The sequence below is a fragment of the Grammomys surdaster genome, unplaced genomic scaffold (genome assembly GCF_004785775.1).
Source record: "Grammomys surdaster isolate TR1022 unplaced genomic scaffold, NIH_TR_1.0 125996, whole genome shotgun sequence".
NCBI lineage: Eukaryota > Metazoa > Chordata > Mammalia > Rodentia > Muridae > Grammomys > Grammomys surdaster.
Window position 1 is genome coordinate 4,655,562 of NW_021620812.1, and position 22,375 is coordinate 4,677,936.

The following is a 22,375-nucleotide window of genomic DNA, read 5'->3' on the forward strand; positions in this document are numbered from 1 at the left end:
AAATTCATTTTATGTATTTATCGAGTGTGCGCATGTGTGTACACATGCCAGAGCTAAAGTGAGGCAGCCAGAGGACAGCTTTCAGGAATTGCTTCTCTCTTCTGCCGTGTGGCTCCTGAGGATCAACATAAAGTTTTAGGCTTGACCAAATTGCCTTTACAGACTGAGCCATCTCTCCAGCCCACACCTCTCATTTCCTGAAGATAACTGATACTTCATGTCTGTCTGAAATTCTTGTCTGGCATTAGTGTGTTGATTTTATAACAGACGCCATTAATAACATCTTGTTACTAACACTAAAGGGGCTGCTCAGGTAAAGAAATTCCAGTCAAGACAAAGGAAACAGGCTAGCTAACCACATGCTGTATGCTCTCGTGCTTTAACCAGTCTGTCTGAAAAGAGGTCCATTCAGTGGAATCCCTGTTGGAATAAAACACACATACATCTGAACCCATGTTCTGGACCACTGAACAGTCTTTAATCACAGAATGAACACCAGAGGTAACAGGAGATAAGGCAGTGAGCATATTTTACAAAACCCAACCGGAGACTCTCAAACATAAGCCCACACAGTTCTGTCTAGGAATACATAAGGATTAACCCAGCCATCTACACAGACTTGAACCCCACCTCCAGGCAATTAGGGACATTAAATATCAAACTAAGAACAATTCCTCATGCACATTCTGTACCTGCTCCTTGGTACTTCATGCTCAAAGCCTACCCCGTAGAAGGGGATTAAGGAAGCACAGAAGAGGCAAGGCAATTTGAAGAGACCTCAGAGGGCAGAGCGTTATAATTGGAAGTGAGCCTGCCATGGATAAAATCACTGCTGTCAGTCTGATGGGAAAACTCCCCTTAGGTGCATGTCAGACCTGTCAGTTGCTGTCCTCAAAGCTGCCACTGTTCCGGCAGGAGTGAAGGTGCATCGGGCTCATGGGATCAGACACATAGCCTGCGTCAGAAAAGAAGTTCAGTTGTTACTTATTGACCTTCCAGCACATCTCCCTGTCTTTGTAAACAGTGGAATCCAGGGCTGCTCATAGCTGCCAGACTGTCCTTCCAGATCTCTGGGACTGAAGACTGGATCAGAGTCCCTGGAAATGCCCAGGAAGCATGGAAGCATGGAGTTGATACCAAATGGACATCCATGACTAATGTCCACTTTGAACATGCTGGGTGGTGGTTAGTATGCTGGGTTTACAGGAAAGCAGGGCATGTTTCTGGAAGGACGATGCCGTGATGGCTGAGACTGAGTTTCATGCCAGGCAAACGGATTGTAAGTAATGGCTCCAGTGTTTGCTGTCTTTGGGACATTTGTCAGCTTACATCTTTCTTAGTAAATGAGAGAATAGCTAGTGCCTATGACAAGGCTGGCCTGGGCCTCAGACAAACGGCAGGCAACGCCAGGAGATGAAGCAAAGGGTGGGCTGAGAGGAAAGGAGGAGATGGTGCTCATGGAGAAAGGATAGCAGGCTGGAGAAGGTTGCCTGCTTGTTTCCCGAGCTGCTTAATTCTTAAGTGTCTGTCAAATGCTTAGGTCTGAATATCAGTGATACTTGATGCAACAGCCCCGGCATCTCCAGGGACAGACTTTGTAGTTCTATAGTGAGGCAGTGAGTAAGTGCAGGGAGCCACTCTCTTCCACTATGACACAGAAACACCCACAGGTTTAAAAAAAATGTGGATGGTTTGTCAACAGTTGTCAACTGTTTAGTCCCCATTGAAAGCTGGATTATCAGGGCCAACACAGACATTGGTGTTACCTTTAAGCCATGTAGCCACATGCAGGAATTTGGGCATATTCACTTTCAAAAGAAGAAAAAAATCTGTCAAACTCATGCCATAACATGCCATAACAAACTCCTGCAAAGAAATCCTGCTAAGGATGGTACTTCTGAGCATGGTCTTGTATCATTCTCCTCTGTCCCCATTGGCTCAGGTTAGTACTGAGGGTCAATGTGTGTACACATGCCTGCAAGTACATGTGTGTGAATCTATGTATGTGTACGTGCATGCATGTTTCTGTGCATGTGTGTATGCACATGCATGTGTATTCACATGCATGTGTGCGTGCATATGCGTGCATGTACATGTGTGTGCAAGCATTTGTGTGCATAAGCGTACCTGCAAGTGTATGCATGCCTATGTTCCTGTATGTGTGCATTGCAGGCTGTATTATATGTCAGCAAGCTGACCCATATCACTAAATCTTGACCAGTGATCACTAAGGCAGAATCATTCCTGTAGTGTAAGAATATTTCTTTTGCCAGCTGAACTGCAATGTCACTCTGGACATGGAGAAAGCTTTACTAAGCTAGCTATGTATATGGAGTTTCACTGTTTTTGTCTGTGTTAGCACTTCTCGCCTCACTGACTTCAGTGAGAACCTGACAGTTGGTATGGCTCCCACAGTGGACTGTACTTCAGTGATGAGCGAGCGACAAAGTCAGCAGGTCACTGAGGTGGGCATTTTACACTGATGTCCTGTTGCCAGTTTCAAGGCAGACATATAAGGCTTGGATGCTTTGTAAGCTAAAGACCAGCTCAACTAGAATTTGACTACCGAGTCCAGGAAGAGACTGAACACATCTCTGTTTTATTACTTAAGGGGGACAGTCTGAAGTTAAGAGTGAAGAGCTGTATGTTCAGTTTTACCTCCATACTCTACTTCTGCCTATTAAACAAACAGATCAACCTATGGATTCTGGCTCAGGGAGCAGCATGGGAGAGGGACAGAAATGTGCAAGCAAAGGACTCCTGCAGAACAGGGTTCTATGGACATGGCAGGTCCATGGAGTTTGCTTAGTTAGAGTTTCTGTTGCTGTGATAAAACAGCACGACCAAAAACAAGTTAAGGAGGAAAGGGTTTATTTGTCTCACACTTCCAAATCACTGTAATCATCAGCGGAAGCGAGGACAGGAACTAAAACAGGGCAGGAACAGAGACGCGGAGCTGAGGCAGAGGGCATGGAGGGGTACTGTTTACTGGCTTGCTTGTTGTGGCTTGCTCAGTCTGTGTTCTTACAGCATCCAGGACCATGAGCCCAGGGATGGGAACATTGAGAATGGGCTGGGCCCTTCCCCATCATTCATTAATTAAGAAAATGCCTACAGACTTGCCCACAGCCTGATGGAGGCTCTCTCCTATCCAGTGACTCTCGCTTATGTCAAGTTGACATAAAACCAGTCAGCACAGCACAAATGAACTCTCAATAGCTGTGATAACATACACAACACCTGCATGATGAAATCAAGCCACTCAATATTTTGCAATGGATGGGAGACAGGTACATGAGTCCCTACTCTGAGCTGAGGACTACTGGCAACTGACAAGTCCTGGTAGGTTGGCCATGGTCCTCCAGTGAGCGGTTCTGCATCCATTCACATATGGTTTACACTAAAAGGAATCATAAAGTTACTAATAAAAGATCTGAAGTCAGAAGCAGGGTGCGTATACAGGGGAAGCAAGGAGCTGCCCAGGGAGAGTGGGGGAGTAAATATGATTCCAGTACATTGTAAATACTATTGAAATTCTCAAAGAACAAATTATAAATCACAAAAACAAAACAAAAAAAAAACTAAAAGAAGAAGGCTCATGAGGTTGCTGCTGTAGGAAACGAAAGTAAAGCCAATCTGGGAAACAGAAGATTTCTAGGAGTCAGAGGCTAACCTGGGGTACATAGAGAAATACTACCTAAAAGAAGAAAATGGAAAATTAAATCAAAATAGAAAATAAATGAAAGGGTAATGACAGCTGGATAAAAGGCCATTTCTAGAGGAAGCAAAATATATGTATCTTATTGATAAGAATTCTCACTCCCTCCAAACACCTTAATACTTTCACCTGGGCCTGGTACAGAAATGTCCAGACATTTACACTATTACTATTACTATTCCTCTGCTTCGTTTTGGGGAATTCTCTAAGTATGATCAACCTATCAGGACTCGCCAACTGCCAGCAGTCCTCAGCTCAGGATATGGATTTATGTACCTGTCTCCCATCCACTCTGAAATATTGACTGGCTCTTTGTTTCTTTAAGAAGAAATCTTCAGGGGGCTGGAGAGATGCCTAGCGTGTAAGAGCAATAGCTACTCTTGCAAATGACCCAGGTTCAATTCTCAGTACCCACACGGTGGTTTACAATGTCTGAAACTCCAGTTCCAGGAGATCTGAAGTGCTGTTCTGATCTTCATGGTACCAACTTGTGTGTGGTACATAGACATGCATGCAAACAAGGCACATATAAAATAAATCTAGCAAAAAAATTTTAAAAAATCTTTAAATTAAAAATAAAATTATCTTTGGGGTAAAGAGTAGCTTCACCTTGAACCCATCATGGAAACCTTTCCTACGAGGTCTACAGGATGCTGGCTGCCCTGTATGCCGCTGTGAAGCTTTGAGCAAACAGTGCTATCTATCTATCTATTGAAAGATGCTGTGCTGTGTGTTATCTATTGAAGGATGCTGTGCTTTGATTCTTAGAACATATTTCCCCACTGAAGGATCCTGGACTTACAAATCACTCTGTAAAGCTAGTGACAGGAGCCGGTCTGGATGCTAACACACACTAGGAGATCAGAGTCCTTTCCCCTAAGGTTCTCAAGATGGCCAGTACTCACTGTACTACACCTAATCAGGGGAATTCACCCTTTGTTTCTTCAAGGTTTGCCATGGGTCCTGTAATGTAGGGGCTCTAGGGTGCAGAGCCACCGAAATCAGAGTAGCCAGTTCTTTCTTTCCTGAAGCACAGCTCTAGAAACAAATCTGCCGCATTTAACTGATGTGTTTGGTCCTCCCTACATTCAAAGTGGCCACGAAATAGTGGGCCATTGGACTAATATTTAAACTAATATAGAGCCTCTCAGACTTAAAGGCTAATAAAGGATATCATGCCCTATTCCTAGATGATGGTATTTAAGGTTAGGTGATATATTTCTAGTAGGAAACATTAAATATGTCGTATTTTTCTGTAGGAATTCTCAATTTATGCAACCACCCTAATGCAGCTGATGTTAAAGGCGTCTGTGCTTCCCTTGGCTTCCAGAGGCCAGCATCAAATTTTAATTATTCCAAAGAGCTGTGTTAATTTGTTGTGGAGCACTCCTGTGAGGCTGGCCCAGGCTGCTCTCCTGTGAGGCTGGCCCAGGCTGCTCTCCTGTGAGGCTGGCCCAGGCTGCTCTCTTGTGAGGCTGGCCCGGACTGCTCTCCTGTGTCTTCTTGCCAGCTGTTTGAAGGGTGGATGGATGGATTGCTTTAAACCCTGTTGTGCTCAGCTCATGTGAAGAAACCTCCCAGGGGATGCAACTGTGGGAACTTTCCAGTAAAGGAGTTACAATGCCAGGAGAGCCAGAGATTATTTACATAAAGACTTTGTATCTTCTTAGGACTTCATTACACACGAATTCACACTCACTCACAGTCTCTCAAAACTGTGCACACTCCCATGCAGACATATGCTCACATACATTCTGTGCATTCTGCTTATACACACATGCATGCACCCTTGAACTCACATCCATTCACACTCAATACTCTCACTGTGTACACTCACACACACACATACACACTCATACACACTCACGTACACTCATATTCACATAGAGTCTGACTCACTGTATTAAGCTTAAATATAACTGTAGAGTTACAAAGACTTCAAGTTCAGCATTAGAGTCTGTACAGTATTTTAAAATTATCATTTCTGGTTATTATAAAATATAAAAATGTTTCCCTCGCTACCAACATGAGTGAGTGCCTCCCCCACCCAGGTATTGATGTCTGTTACTTACCATATTTGTCAACAGTTGAATACTGGCCACTTCTGTTCATCTCCTCCAAAGATAGGCCTGGATTAGAGCGTGTCCCAACACTAGAAAATGAATTAGATTCAGTTTTACATGGGGTGCTGGGCTCATTGATATATATAAAACAAAATCAAGTCACCCAGCATAGATCCCAAGAAATATCAGTGAGATATCACCATGATTCAGCTTTATAACATCTTGCATGGGAGGTGAGTTCAGAACTGTTGGACTGAATTAGTTAGAACTATGTCTAGGGTCTTGTTCTCTCCCTCATTGTTTATGGTTGCCAGCTTGCAACCTTGGGAACACACTCCACTTGAGCCTCTGTCTTTATATTTGTACAATAAGAAATGACCCCAATATTTTTCAGCATCTTGTTTTCGTGGTTGGGTATAAACAAAAAGAGTACAGAGCCTAGATGCAGCAGATACTGAAATCTTGACTTAAAAGCAGCTAAAGAACATTAGTGTCTTAGTAGGTCTACATACATGCGACACATCCTAAACACTACTATGAAATGGCACTTCCGTAGGGCTGGGGTAGTAAGTGGGACACTTGCATCTAGTAGGGTCTTCAGAGGCTGGGTGTGTGAACTCTACTCCCCACAGTCTGCACTTACCTGCTCCTCTGGTATTTCTCCAACGTTCCCTGACCCTCCTCTTTCCCCCAGTTTCTACTTGGGTTTGCTTAAGAGGTGACTTCCTTCCCAGTTTCTGATCTCACAACTGGAATGTGCAGACAACCCTGCCCTCTCTCCATCCCCTACTGTATCACCTCTGCCAGCCCTTGCGCATATCGTTTGGCTGTAATCTCAGAGGAGCCCAGAACCACCCTTCCTGGGTCCACAGCAGAACTCTTCATGCCATGAGCTCTCCATCCACCTCGCTGGCTTTGGTCTCTGGCATCAGTGTCAGCCAGAGACATCAGCCAAAATTTCTGGAGTATCCTTCGCAGCCTGCGCGGCAATCAAGACTTCTTTTGCTCCGCTCCAAACGCCGCCAGCTCCACCCATCTCGTGTCTATTAAGGGAATCTTTCTGCTCAGGACTTAGGCAGTTCTTCTCCTAATTGGTCTCTCCGCTTTCACCCCTGTCACCGAGTGATACAGTCTTTCCGTATTTTCTATACTGTTCATTTTGAAATATAAACTGGGTTAAAACATCTGTCTGCTTAAACCTCCCAGTGGATTCCTGGTTCACTTGGGACACGGTGTGAATGCTCTGCTGCCTTCACCAGATCCTGCCTCCTCTCCAACATATTCCCCTGCTCCCTATGGAATCCTTTGTCCGTTGCGCCCTTCCGGCTCCAAGTTGGAGTCTCCATGTTGCTAACTTGCCCTCAAGCACTCCTCCTAGAAGACCCAGATTCTCATTTGCTGAACATCTCCCTTGCCTCCACCCAGGCAAGCTTGCAGGCTCCTCCGTCACGGAGACTTCATTTCACTTGCCGTTTTCTCGACCTCTTCTCCTCTGATGGCTATTCCAAAGTAGCCCATCTTCTTCTGTGGTCATTCCATCTCATGACGGTCTCATTTATTTTGGAACTTGCTGGTTACCTGCTTATGTATGCACTGACACATATCTTAATGCACAGTAAAGCTAGAGACTAATCCCTTATTCCCCGCTGCGCCCTCAGCTCCCAGAGTCGCTTTGGCACATAGAAGAAGCCCAACCAATAGTTTCGAAGAATTGATCCATGAATGAATACTTAAACGACACAGGTCACACAATTTTTTCCTCCATTCGGTACATCTGTAGCAAAAATCTTAGCTCAGCCTGTTGCCGCTTGCCCTAGGTCCCGAAGGTCAGGAGCCTGAGCAATCCCCTGCATCAGTGTTTGCCTTTGTTGAGTTTCATAGTCTACTGCTCCTCACCAGCTCCCCCTGGCTCCACATCAACATAACTTCAGCCATAGTAACTGACGTTAGATTTTCAAAACATTTCCAAGTACTTTATTCCTCACGACTGTGGCTGAACTGCTCACCCTGCTTGTACGTGTATGTTGGCATCTCATTTGCCCCTGAGAGGAAGCAGGGTGTGCTACGGCTGAGAGTGGGCATTCTGTTTGTATGGTTAGGGATGGACATTCTATATGTTGTGTCTAGGAGTGGACATTCTATATGTCATGTCTAGGAGTGGACATTCTTTATGTTATGGCCAGGTATGGGCATTCTATATGTAATGGCTAGCCATTCTATATGTTATGGCTAGGGATGGGCATTCTATATGTTATGGCTAGGAGTGGACATCCTATATGTTATGACTAGGGATGGGCATTCTATATGTATGGTTAGGGATGGACATTCTATATGTTGTGTCTAGGAGTGGACATTCTATATGTCATGTCTAGGAGTGGACATTCTATATGCTATGGCTAGGGATGGGGATTCTATATGTAATGTCTAGGGATGGGGATTCTATGCTAGACCTCTGGAGTAGCATTATGTGTCTTTGGTTGGTTGCTCTATGACAATAACTGACTGATGCCTAAGTCATGCATCTGTAAAGTGGGAGGCAGAAGAAGACTTGTATTAGGAGGTTTACTGTGAGAATCAAAAGCTCTTCAATGCTAGAGTTTAGAAAATAGTAAAAACTGCGTGAGATTGGTATCCTCCCAGGTCAGTCTGCTCTGTGAAGATCCCTGGAGATGACATCTGCCTCTACCACACCCTCAGTACAGACACTGTGATCACAGTGCTGCTGTGAGTCTGCTCTGATGTAAAATTGCCTGTATTTGTATACTACTGAAGTCAGATACATGGAGTGGAACCAAGATCCGGTTCAATATTGTCGGACTCTCAATGACTTCCTCAGACTTTACCGTCAAAATGACTGCATGTTAAATAAAACCACGTGCTTCAAAGCTATACCTTTAGAGAAGTTGGTTTTCTGAAAGCTAGCGTAGGCTCATACGTAACTGCCCGAAAAATAACAGCATGGCATCTCTAGGCTCATTTCTTTAAGCTGCAAAGAAGGCTTCTTGGAGAGAGGGAATGATTAAAGAGAGAAATTCTATTGATTCAAAGTATGACAGAGTCACCTCAGTCAACATTAAATGGCAAACAGCACACAATTCTGTCTGCAGACCGTTGATTTGTTTTTTAAAATTTAATTTCTTCTTTTGGCTTGTGTGTATGTGGTCTTGTTAGGACTGTGGCTCCATTTAAGCTATGTTTTGTGCAGTAGTCTTGGCAACAAGATGTTAATGGGGAATAAATACTTTATCACCAAATGGCTATCTGATTTCCTGTGAATAAAAGCCTATCTCCAGGATGCCCTGGGTGTTCAGTGGCTGAAGGCAGTTCATGCCAGGGAACTTAACCTTTCCCAGGAGATGCCACATATGCTGGCATGGGGCTCTCTTCTCAGATGACAGACAGATGGAAGCCAATCACACTCAGGTCAAACAAAAGAAGAAACTAGACCCTGATCAAAGCAGCTAGCTCTTCACACTCATGGGCCCTCGACCTTCAGCAAGGTTTCGAAGGTGTTCAGTTTAATTTGATCAGGATTCTTGCTGACGTGACTACAGAAACATGGCGGGTCCAGCGATGCAGCGACCACAAAGCCAACGCCTGTGACTGTGAACCCATGGCAGGTAAGGCACACACTGGCTTCCGTGCATTCCATTGGTTTCTGTTTTGTTTGTGTTCTGAGGCAGGATCTCAGGTAGCCTTGCTGGGCTCTGACTGACAATGTAGCTGAGTATGATTTTGAGTCTGGATCCTTCTATCTCCTCTTTGCAAATGTCTGAACGATGGGCATTTACCACATCCAGCTTGGAATGTTTCAGTCATTACTGAAACTAGGAAGCCTTCTTATCCTAAAAGGATGACTATGCATGTGTATGTATGTGTGTGTATGTATGTATATGTATGGGTATGATATGAGTATGTGTATATGTATGGGTATATGTATATGTGTATGTATATGTGTATGTGTTTGTGTATGTGTATGTACGGGTATGGGTATGGGTAAGGCTATGGGTGTATGTATATGTGTATGTGTCTGTGCATGTGTATATGTATGTATGGGTATGAGTATATGTATGGGTATGTGTATATATGGCTATGGGCATATGTATATGTATGGGTATGGGTGTGTATGTGTCAAGGAAATTCTATGTGTATATTTTGTGAGTGTAAGGTAAATTTTCTTTTATAAAAAGAGAACAAGATAGTTTTAAAGCTGTTTTTGTATAATATTAAACAATGCATGTTAGTACCAAACAGTTTTTCACTTTGAACTAGGTAATACACATGGATTCTGCAACTTGCATGTTATCAATTGAAAAATAAATCAAGATATATGCAAGGCCACAGAGCTATGGGCCACAGAGGAGTACTTGAAGATGGAGGACTCCCAACAGAGCCCCTGTTTCTGTGAGGGTACTACAATCCTACTGCCTCAGCTACTAGGTTAATGGACTTTGTCTTAAGCAACGTCCTAGAGAGACGGGGCAGAGTTTCTATATTCTTTTGAAACTACTTACATTACTAGAGTCCACCAAAGTTGAAGAAGAGCTGGAATTTACGCAGCTCTGCTTTGTGATCGGGATAGACAAGGGAGAGGCCAACAGGACAGAACACACATCAGCTTCCAGGAGACTCCAGGCAGATTCTCATTCCCCTTGGCCAGTGGAAAGGGAAGGCTCATGTCAAAGGACATGTGGCTGGACACTCAGAAGCAATGGGGTCTGCATCAGTCCCTCTGGGTGACTCTCCCTACAGGGTTAGGCTGAGCCTTAGGCATTGTGAATAATTAAGTCAAACAAATGTCTGAAAACAAACTGAGCAGTTCCCAAAGGGTCATAAGCATCCTACCCAGGAAATGTGAAAACCACAGCTGGGGCAGCTGTTGCAGCAAGGTAAAAAGGGGTCTCTGGAAGCCATAGAAGGCAATGCCTCTGGCCACTCTGTTCCTTGTGTTCCCAGAAGGGTTTCATGGATGGTGTGGGCAGATAAGAACCTAGCACATTACAAAGTTGAGTGAGATCCCAACTTCCATTTAGGAAGAAGATCTCCATCTTCCTTACCTGAGGGCTCTGCTCTGACTGATACCCAGGGATGAGTATCTTATTTATACACACACACACACACACACACACACACACACACACACAATTTTTCTCATACACACACATACTACATACGTACACACTTATATACACACACTCACATTCTATCACACACACACATACACATTTACACACTCTCACACACATCTCTCTGTCACACACACATTCACACATATTACTTACGTTACATACACACTTATATACACACACCGACACTGTAACATACACACACACACACACACACACACACACAGACCATACTGGACCTGGCTATACATGGAGTGTGGAGTGTGGTATTTGTAGCTTTTTTTATAGATAGTCCATTTGACCTGTGTGCTATCCGATTGAAAGAGTCATCTCCTTTAGTGCTCCATTTTTGAGGAAAAAATCACAAAGCCACCAAGATGAAACTGAGCAGAGCATGGGGGAAGGCATTTCACAAAAGTCCATCACTGGGGCTGATAGATTCACTGTATAAGGCTGGCTCTGGAGAAGGTAGAAAGGCTTCACAGAGGGTTGTATAGGTCATTCAGTGTATATTCATGTTGCAGTGCTTGAGAGGTGAATGGGGAGAATCTCGTAAAACCGACATTGTGGTAATTCTTTATATAGAAAGGTGTTTCTTAAGCAATGTCCAAGAAGAAATAGGAAAATATTGTCTGAACAGTCTGGGAACCTCTCCTGCCGTCTCTCAAAGTTGGTGGATGAGCTAGTGTCACAGTGAGTCCCAATGGTCTCATTTAGAGCCTCCAAATCAGACCAGAGCTGTTGTTTGCAAGCCACAGTCTGCCAAATGCTTTTTGTGTTGGAGAATGAATCACAGGTTTGGCTCTGGGATCTCTTAAATTATCAGAATATTTCCTAGAGCCCTAACTGCTTCTGTTTGTGTGACATTGCAAATAGTCCCCCAAAAGAAACCCTTCTTTCTTCATTACCTTCTTTCTTGGGTGACTTTGGGACCTGCAGCTTTGGGACTGGTTTGGTGATTTATGGTTAATATATACTGTTATCTATGACATTAATGTAAGAATGGAATAAAAGCTACAGAACTCTTAAGTTTAACCACAGAGACATAGTAAAGACAGCAATTGCCTATGCGTACTGAGCTCTGTAGACTGCACACACTTTTCATTGCTTACAGTGTAACATTTTGCTAAAAGTCCCCATGGCATTGGGGAAAAGCACAGACTTTATCTCCACACTGTGGAGATGAAGAATCCAGCTCATAATGTTCAGATGCTGGGCACCAACAATCAAGGGTAGCAAGAGGCTGGAGGAGGGTTTGAACAAAAGGCTTTCAGATCTTCAAACCAGACTTTCCCCAGTAAACTGCAGTCTGTTTAACTGTAGCATATACCAAACTATTTAATCACCTGAGAACTCACTGACATATGGTAAATAAAAATGAACATCAAGTTCCTCATTATAAACATCCTTTGTCTTCACCGCAAAAGTACAATCATCTTCCTCATGTCTCACTCTGTTTGATTTTTTGAACACTGTTCCTTTACCGTGACCACACTTGTATGGCTCTCTCCTTGTAGAAATGTTAAAAATGAGGTACACACAGATATACATACACATTCACTTATATACAAAACACATATACATACACACATGCACACACACATAGACACACATATAAACATGCACACACCACATACACTCACATAAATACACCCACCGACACCTAAACACAGACACACACAGACACACAGACACACACAGACACACACACACACACACACACACACACAGATCTTTTAAAATTCAGCATTACGATTCCCACCCCTACAACCCCCATCTTGGGCAATGTTCTAAGCTGCAAACATGGGTTCATCTTCCTGTAAACAGTCCTAGCTACACTGAGCAATAAGAAAAATCATTTAGGTGACTGGTGTTATTAAACACTCCGGGCAAAATATTCTTCTATTGTAATTGGTCCAATTAGGTTTTATGAGCTGACAATATCCTCGGGCTACCTGCATCCTGGAACAATTAGAAATTTGGACATCAAATAAGACAATGCCATCCAGGGCCTCACAGCTTTGCAAATGTTTTTTTGTAGTTTATTGGATCTTTTTGCCATCTGTCAAAACCATGCTCCTATGTAAGGCTATTAGTATAAACCTCCTGGCCAGGGGGACCCTTGTGTGTTTCTCCAAGGGGAATATATTAATGTAGGGAGTCATTTCTTTCACTCAAAATGAAGCCCACATAGATAAATTCTATCAGAATTTTAGTTGGTTGACACCAATTTAAAGAACTGAATCAAAGAAAAGGCAGGGAAACCGCAGCCGAAATGCTAATAAAGGTGTTTATGCTGTGAAATCAGTGCTTGCCATGGAAAAGGCTGTGAGTAGGTTGGCTCAACCTTTTGGCATTTAGCTAGAAACAAATTGCTCTATTTAAAGTGGATCTACGAGGAGGGATAAACACCTTGCTCTGTTCTGTGGCGTCTTTCCTGCAGCTCAGATTTTCTCTCTAGCACAAAGGTAAAGGCAGGGCTTCTATCAGAATTGCAAACACCTTGGCCTCACTTCCAAACAATCTAATTATACTTTCATTGGTTAATTTATCTATTAAGTTCACATTGTTTATTATCCAAGACTCTATCCTGACTGTTTTCACAGCATTGTTTTGTATTTGTCAATATACAAATTCTAAGTTTAGGAGTGTCCTAAATTAAAATAAATTTATTGCTGTCATTATGTAGAATGGGCAGTAGCTAAAATCTTTATGGAGCTGATGATCAGTGTAAAATCTCTCTTGCAGGAAAATCAGACCCATCAATTTTCTTTCAGTGGCAGATATCCCCAGCCTATGCATGCCCAGAAAGGCTTGGCAACCACCCAGGTCAGGGCTCTGCTTGAGCCAGTAGGCAAATGTCCAAGGTCCCACTCAGCTCCCCCATTTTAAAACGAAAAAGTAATTAGCCAGAGATTTATGAATAAGGAAAGTGCTTAAAGTGTATACTAAATCCTTGATAGCTAGTGAATCACCAATGTGGTCAACAGTGATGCCCCCAAATCTCTCAGTTTACCTCAAAGATTTAGCAGGTATGACTGAGTTAGAACTGTGAAACTCTGCACATGAGCAGGGAAGCTCCTGACTACTAAAGTGAGGACTATCCTTGAAAGGATAACATCCTTGAAGGCAAACATTTCCCAGCCCACCTCTTGGACTCACTGTTATTTTAAAAAGGAAAGGGAAAAATTATATTATATACCTCAGAGACCTCAGCATCACAGAAATTGAAAGCCAACTCCTCCCTGCTCCATTTTTCCAGGATTTATTTTCACCAAGAAGGAAACTGGGATCTTCAGATGGGGAGAAAGCACTTAAGATCCAGATATCAATATTACAGAGGATTCAGGAATATGACCCAGGATGCCCCGATCCTCTCTGTCTGTGGTAGGTTGGAGTCTTAAGTAGAAGGGGGAAACTGACATTGTTGAATTCTGGACACATGTCACTGTCAGATCCCTTACAGACAGCATTAACATGATCTAACAATCTTACATGTGAAGAAACTGAGGTTGGGAGAGAATAGATCATGCTTTATTTATACAATATTAATTCACACTCAATCAGGTAACAGCTAAATCACTTGCTATTTCTGCTTCATACTATTGGCTCTAGAAGCCAGTGTACCCCTTAGCCACACACCCTTATGGTTAATACCCGGCAAAGCACAAGGGGAGAGGCTGGGCTACATTCTAGAGACACAGACATGAATGAGTTACATGTGGACCCTAACAGCTGGGCAAAGGAAATGCAGGTGCATTCAGCCAAATGTCAACAGAGCAGGAGGCACCCACAAGGTGTACTCTTCCTACCAAAACAGAAAGGGCAGAGAGAGTTCAGGGTGGGGGAGCACAGTCATCTGAGGGAAGGGCAAGGTAGGCTCCCACAGAAAGACCTGTGTTTTATTTACCAAGGATACAATGTTTGCAGTCTCCAGCAGGACAGACTGCAGCAACTGTTTAGCTATTGTTTTTTTCTGAACAATGTAACACTAAGTTGTCAATCAGATGTTTCATCAACAACCAAGAATTAAGTGTTCGGTATCTGCCTCCAAACTGGCTGGAGAATTCCCTCTCAGCCCCCACTCATGTTTTGCTGCTTATCTTGATAGTGGTCCCTATGGCAAGAGAATATGACTTGATTTATATGTTGCATTTAGTGGTTGTTTTTCTTTAATTGCTCTGGCTCCTGAACAATTTCTAAGTCTCAGCTCTGAAACCTGTCCTTTCTCCAAGCCCTTGTTTCTTTCCAGTGGTAGAATTTATAAAACAAGGTCCTGGTGTTGGTTCTACATGGGTGAATCGATGGATTTCCAGCCCTCGCCTTGGCAGGCAGTTCTAGCGGACAGTGTGAAAGAACATGCATGTGAAGATGTTTGGAATGTGTCTTTCTCACCATCATAGTGGAGATTTCCACTTTGCCGACAGCATCTGTGCATTTGGTCGTCTGGTTGATGCTATCAAGTGCACACCCCCTTCTCTTTCTCTACCACACCTGCATTTCCTCCCTTGGGCTCTTATACCCCACACTCATATAGGTACTCTCCTTGTTTTTAGGATCTGGTATCCACTGGCCTATCCCCTGCACTAAGTAGTTTCCTCTCCATTGTCCTCAGATCCCAACGTGGAGCCATGCCCTGAGGTGCTGTGAGGCTCTTTTCACAGAGCTTGTGTGCCAGCTCTGCCCTTACCCATCCTCTTTCCCACACTCATGCTCAAACATTCCCACATGGTACATGTGGCTGTGCAGATGCTCTCCTCAGGCCATGGAGACTCACTACTGTCTGTCATCTTGCATTCATATCTTGATCTCTTTCTCGAGCTCTGATACCCTGTGTGTGGCCGCTGTTCCCTCTGCCTCTCTCATGGATGTCATGCCCAGAGCTGGGCACTAATTTCCATGTCAGCAGTCTCTCCCACAGAGTGCCTTCCTCAGCACACCTGGGCTCCAGCACTTTGGCTGAGAAGTCTCAGTGTCCCGTGGGAACTCTATCTTATGTGTGCCAGTCAGTGGCAGCCACCTCTCTCACTATCCTTGTCATCTCTTCCTCCTCTGCTAATAAGGAAGCTGACCTAGCCCAGGCCCATCTAATGGCTTCTGGATCAAAAGGCTTAAGAATGGTATGGAATGTGAGGGAAGGGAATGGAAGGAAGGGAAGGGAGGGGAAGGGAAGGGAAGGGAAGGGAAGGGACGGGAAGGGACGGGAAGGGAAGGGAAGGGAAGGGAAGGGAAGGGAAGGGAAGGGAAGGGAAGAGTAACAATGATGAATTTTTTTAAATGTTAGGTAGATAATGTCAGGTTGTTGGTGAAAATCCCTGTTGATAGCTCAACCACTCAGTAGTCATCCTGGAAGACAAGATCTCCTTGGTCAGGCTTCTGCCTTCTTCTCCTCTGTACCACTCTCTTTTTGTGTCTGTCTGTCCATCATGGCATCCTCTACTCCCCTGGCTTCCTGTCTGAGGACTTCCGTGTTTTCTGTTTATCCTTCTTCAGTATATTTCCCTGAGTTTTTATGGTCACCCAGCATCTCATTCAAACCAGCTCTGGTTTATTGGCCTGTTTTCTTTGTGTACAGCTCACACATATATGGAAGCTTGCATGTTACTGTTTTCAGTATCAGAAGGTTCTTGGTGCTGTGCCTGTGTGCCTTGACCTCCCTAAGAAGTCACCCTAGGAGGCCTCATATATACCTGTGGATTTCTGTACATATGTCCACCAAAGGGAGGAGGCTGGTGCTGCCACACATGCTTTCTAGTGACCCTCAGCGTGTGGGTACTTAACTCAGATTTCTTGTGGGGAGTGTGAGTAACTTTTGAGGAAGTCTCCTGGATACAGTTTTTTCACTGAGCGAACAAGATTAGCACTGGTTTGCTACAGCAGTGGCTTCCTCTATATCCACTCTCCTTCCTAAATATCTGTCTTAGAGTACATGCAGAAGCAACCTATAGCCAGATCTGTTTTATTTGTTTTCTTTTTAGACAAAGTTGACTATGTAGTCTAGGTTGGACTAGACCATGTGACACTCTTGACTTATTTTCCCCAATTCTGGAGTTATAGGCATGTACCTCTTTACCCACCCAGCTCATGGTCTGTGTTCACTGGAAAACAAAGATGGCCAGCTTCTTCTATCAAGCAGTTGAGTTGTGTAAGAGCAAGTGTGTGTTTACTGTTCTGTGTCTTTACTTGAATTCCCTGAGTCAGCTCCACTGCACTGTAAGTAAGCCGTTCCCCTGATACAAAGTATTTGGTGAGTATAAATTAGTGAATGAAGAATGACCAAGTAAGTGAATGGTGGCTCCTTCTTCATGTCTTTATTTTTATATTTATCTTTGGTTACTTACTTCTGTTTTTTTTTCTAATAAAGCTTGTGGTCATTGGGCAATCTCCCATGTCTTTAGCCACCGCTCATAAAGCTACATTGCTTTAACTAAAAATAAATAAATTATTAAAAAAAAGAAGTGCAGTTCCACTCAATATGAAGGAAACACAGTTCCCTCTATGAATTATCACTATCTAACAGAGGGATACAGTTCGACTCAATTCAGGCAAATGTTATTCTTGTTCTAAGTTGATAACCCAACTTATCTCTATCAATACTCGATTTCAACAGTGGTTCATTGTATTCACCTCATCATATCACATCTCAAACAAAAAATAATGGAGGAGATAATTAACTTATCCTTTTTATTGACAGTAAACCTTTATTGGTATCTTGTGCCTTTTGTGACCAATTAATTTAACCAAATAACATCATTTGTTCTGCATCCCAGAAAGCATGAAATGATCTGATGATCATTTTGCTAAGCTTCACATCATCCCTAGACTCACTCCTAGGTTCTAGAATGGAGTTCAATGGAATGCATGTAAAACAGGAGGGATTTCGATTTCTGTTAGGTATTTAACAATATAAAACTATGTACAAAAGGTAAACCCATATTTGTCCACTTTACCCTATCTTTACAAAAACAGGAAAATAATGGAATAGAATCTGTGTCATTCCCATTGTTAGTGTTCTATGCACCCACTAATAACAATATCAGTTAACATTAAATGAAGGAAATGCCAAGTTTGCTGTTATTGCATCTCCTCCTCCTTCTCCCCCTCCCCCTCCTTCTCTTTCTCTTCTTCCTCTTCCTTCTCCTCCTCTTCCTTCTCCTCCTCCTCCTCTTCTTGCCTCAAGGGTCTGACAACTAAGAAGCAAGTTTGTTACCTTTATGATATTTTCTCAACTAAATTAAAGTGAATATGCCTCTAAATGCATAACTAATTATATAATGTATAAACATGTTTATATAATCGATAAGTGTGTAGTCATTTATGTGAAGTTAGACAAGTGATGTAATATGTACCTATCATTTATTTGTTACCTAAGAAACTTTTCAACTGAAAAAACTGATTGGTAAGACTTATTTTTAATAAAAAGTATCTGATTTGAGCATAAAAAAAAGAAGAGAGACAGTAGTGTGGCGAGACACACAGAGGACAGCGTCCCTTCCCTTGTTCAGCCCCTTCCTTTCTGCACATCATGGGCAGAGGAATCTGAGAGTGATCTCCACTACAGCATCTCCATCACCACTGTGGGGATGATAGGAAAGTGGAATTGAAGACACAGGCTTCAGCTCTGTGATGGGCTGGTTCATGCAAGAAGAAGGTGTCATTGCGGTCTCAGCTCAACCCTACTGTTTGCTCTCACAGGATAGAACTATCCAGAGGCCATTGGTCATATTCATCTATTTCTGCTCGGTCATGTGACGTCCTCATGGAGAAAAGCTCTAATGTAGTCTTGTTTGCCTGGTACCCTATATGGTCCCAGGAATGTGTGGATGGGAAGGTAGTTCTCACAGTTTCCCACAAGGATGTGAAGTTCTTACCCATGCCGTTTGAGGGCCCTGTGACTCATTTCAACTTTAGTTCACTGAGAACAGTGAGCTTTTCCTGGTGAGGAGCCAGATGGTGGTTATATTAGGCTTTCTATATAACATAGTTTGCTGTTACTGTGTAGAAGTGAACACAGACCATGGCAACCATGGCAACAAAACAGGAAATAGGATGGGTTCTGTCTGTGGCTTAAAGTTTACCAAGCTCTGCCTCTGAGTAATTGTTAAGTCCTGTGTGAATTTCCTGCTCCCCTACACTGGCTCCCTCTCTGTGAGCAACTGGCACCATCTCCATGAAAGAAGGCCCTTTACTCACCATATGCTGTCATGGTGTCTTATGCAACAACAACGTTAAGGACTAAACGGTAGGCAACATGGAAAGACAAAGAGACACACAGTTGCTGTGCATTATTTAGTGTTCACATTGGATGTAAATACTCTTGAAACTCTCACTGCCAACCTCTGATGAGGATGTAGTTTTGTCTTCGGTCTTGGTCTAGTCTTCTTGTCATTATAACAGAAGACCTGGTATGATCAGCGTTAAGGAGGAAGGGTCTGTTGTGCCTCATGGATTGAAGGTGCTGTCTGTCAGGCAGAGTTGGCATGGTGGAGAAGGTGGCTCTCGGCGTGTGTCACTGGGAATGTACAGATTCCTGATCATATCTGGGCAAATGATGAAAGAAAGGACTAAAAAGGAATTCAAGTGCTCAACAGCTGTCTCTAGTTTCCTGTTTCATTCCGTGTGGAACCTTAATTTGAAGAATGGTGCCACATATCACTGAAAATAATCTCACGGACACACACGTGGTCAAGTGACATGTCCAGACAAACTGGCGATGAGCACGCACTACCACAGTTCTACACAGAGAAAGCTGATATTTAGAGACTAATTTTCCCAGGAGTTACAGGGTATGAGACATAGAACTTGAATGTGATCTCAGGGCTAGATGAGCCAGGCCTGTCAGCCATTTCTTTAGACCAGGGATGGTTGCACATATACATAAAAAATAGTCGTAAAACCAATGTCATCAATGGAAGATAAAACTAGCAAGTAGATAAGCATGCATGACATCCTCCTCTCTCTCACTTCTGGATGGAGGAAAGTTAAAAGTACGTCTTTGTTGGGTTTGTTTCCCTGGGTTCCTTTGTGTAAATTCTGATCTCTGCAAGAAATTCCATGTTCCTTTGTTCTTTATGACAGGCCAGTCCGAATGGAAAGGGTTTGAAACTCCCTCAACTCTTTGAACAAGTGGAACATTGATCTTCACAAATCATTCGAAACACCCTAAGGGAGGTGAAAAATTACAAGCAATGTGTGTTTTTGTTTTTGTTTTAAGTGAATGTACAGCAAACCGCTGGGACCTGTTGCCTCACCGCACACCAGCAGAACTTTGCTCTTCCCTCTGTGCACGCTGTGCTGTCAGATCCTGGATAACGAAATAGCATGGTACTCCCAGGTGCCTTGTCCTCCTGATGTTTTCTGTAGACTTGTAGGGTTGATAACCCCCTCCTGTTTGACGTTCTGTGACATCTCTTTGAATCCTGGGCAATCAGGGCTTGACACTTCCTGCTGATCACACCACTGCCCTGGCCTTCTGTTTTGGTGGGAACATGACTAGATTTGGTAAGAAGGGCTTAGTGACTTTTTATAGCTTGATCTCAATGGCCACTTTCACAGTGAAGCCTTAATATTTGGCACATCAGAAAGCCTACCCCTTCAGAGCAGCAACTACCTCTGCACCTGGTCTTTGGGCCCTGGCATGGATCAAATGACTTCTGTTGGACTCAGCTTCTGGTCATTTCTCCAGCCTCCTCTCTCACCATAACTTCTGTGTGTAGGTCAAACAGTAGGTTAGAATTATGGTGTCAAGTCAGACTGAACTGGGCTTTCAATTCCAGCATCTCCACAGTCTATGGAGGACCTTCCCAGACCTCACTTTTCTCCTCTACACCACAGAAACAATGGGTCGCCTGTCTCTGTGAGGATTATATAGATGATGTAAGTGCAAAGAACTCAGGAGAAAGCCTGACACATAGAGTGTGTTCAGCAAACGTCACGATAGCACACCTACTGTGTGTCATACCATAACACATAATGGGTGCTTTGTAAATACCAGCAATGTTCAGGGTGAGAGTCTTCCCAGCCAGGCTACCTATAACCTACCTCTATCATTCATTTGTCAAGGTTGTTTTTTGTTTTGTTTTGTTTTGTTTTTTTCTGTTTCTAAGACTGTGTCATAAGCATTTGAGGGTGGATCCCAACTCCTTATGTAAATGAGGATGACCTGAACTCCTGATCCTCCTATATCTACCTCTCCAGTGCTGGGGTTGCAGCCTTACACCAACACACCTAGTTTATGGTCATGCATGCCACGCTGGGAATCCTGGTGCTGGGAACCAAATCTCGGTCACAGGCACTCACTCTATCAACACAGCTGCATCTAGGACCCACGTAATTTATTTAAAAAGTTACATCATTCCACTCAACACTAGAATTAAATCTTGATAGGGGACTCAATAACTGATATAGTTGATGTTACATGAGTTTCCTAGAATTATAAGCCCTTCATAAGTGGTATTATTATTATCATTATTATTTGCTAAATAAATTTAATTAAGAAATAGTCATAGCACAGAATTAAGATAAGTGGATCATTTATGAGCTTCATTCAGAGGTTATTTTGTTGTCATTTGCGAACACATTTTCTTGCATTATTTTTGAAAAAAGAAAAGATTATGTGGTGGTCTTACAGGAAGTTCCCAGTTGGTCCAAACCCAGCAAAGCCAGTCATATATCAAAGCAAGATGGAGTCCTTGGGTTGAGGAACAGAAGGTCTTCTAGCAGTCAGTAAAAGAGCAAGGGCCCTTCTACTCCTTAGGTCTAGAGAGACTTTCTTTCCTTGTGTTTCCCAAACTAGCACAAGCTGGCTGGAACAGTCACAGTAGGTGTTATCATCAATGTGACATGACTGTCACCACTCCACAGATGCTCTGCAAATATAATATTTACTATGTACTCTAAAGATGTCTCGTGTAGAGGAAATCACCAGAGGCTTGGGGGATACAAAACTACACAGTTGTGTGTGGCCGACCATGATGGTCACGATGAGGCTTTTGTCAGTAAGGAGCGAGCGTTTAGGCACCTTTATTGGTTGAATGCAGCAGACATACCTCACCCAGACCTTTGCAATGAACCATGGCTTGTGAATCTTCCCTGTTCTTTATATATGTGACCTCGGGAATGTAGAGAACCGCAGAAATCAAATGCACAACTCTCTGCCTTTGTGCATGCACAGGATTCATGAACATTTCAAAGAGGATCACGTGTGTGAGGCGTTTTGAAATCATAATACTGATTCCACTTAGTATTTCTTAGTTTTCCCAGCAGAAACAGAGCAGGGTGTTGTATTTGTGATTATTTTTAGCATGAGGGAGCTGTGGCAAGGATGGATCATGCTGCGTGCCCGAGGTCACCTGGCTTAAGTCGAGACAGGAGGGAAGCTTCAGTGTTGTTCACTGTTGAGTGGCTCCACGGGATTCTAGACTACAGGAAGTCTTGTGAAGGGCTGCGGGGGAGACCTCGAGTCTTCG

General features: G+C 43.3%; 1 protein-coding gene across 1 annotated transcript in view; it reads right to left on the reverse strand.

Annotated features, from left to right (window-relative positions):
• Positions 1 to 451: 451 nt before the first annotated feature.
• Positions 452 to 22,375, reverse strand: part of Tnni3k (TNNI3 interacting kinase) — a 253,119-nt gene continuing 231,195 nt past the window's right edge. Inside the window, exons 24-25 of the mRNA XM_028754295.1 lie at positions 5,791 to 5,870; positions 452 to 955 (exon numbers count right to left, since the gene is read on the reverse strand). Of these exons, the coding sequence (XP_028610128.1) occupies positions 879 to 955; positions 5,791 to 5,870 (157 nt within the window). The 3' untranslated portion in view covers positions 452 to 878. The remainder of the gene's footprint in view (positions 956 to 5,790; positions 5,871 to 22,375) is intronic.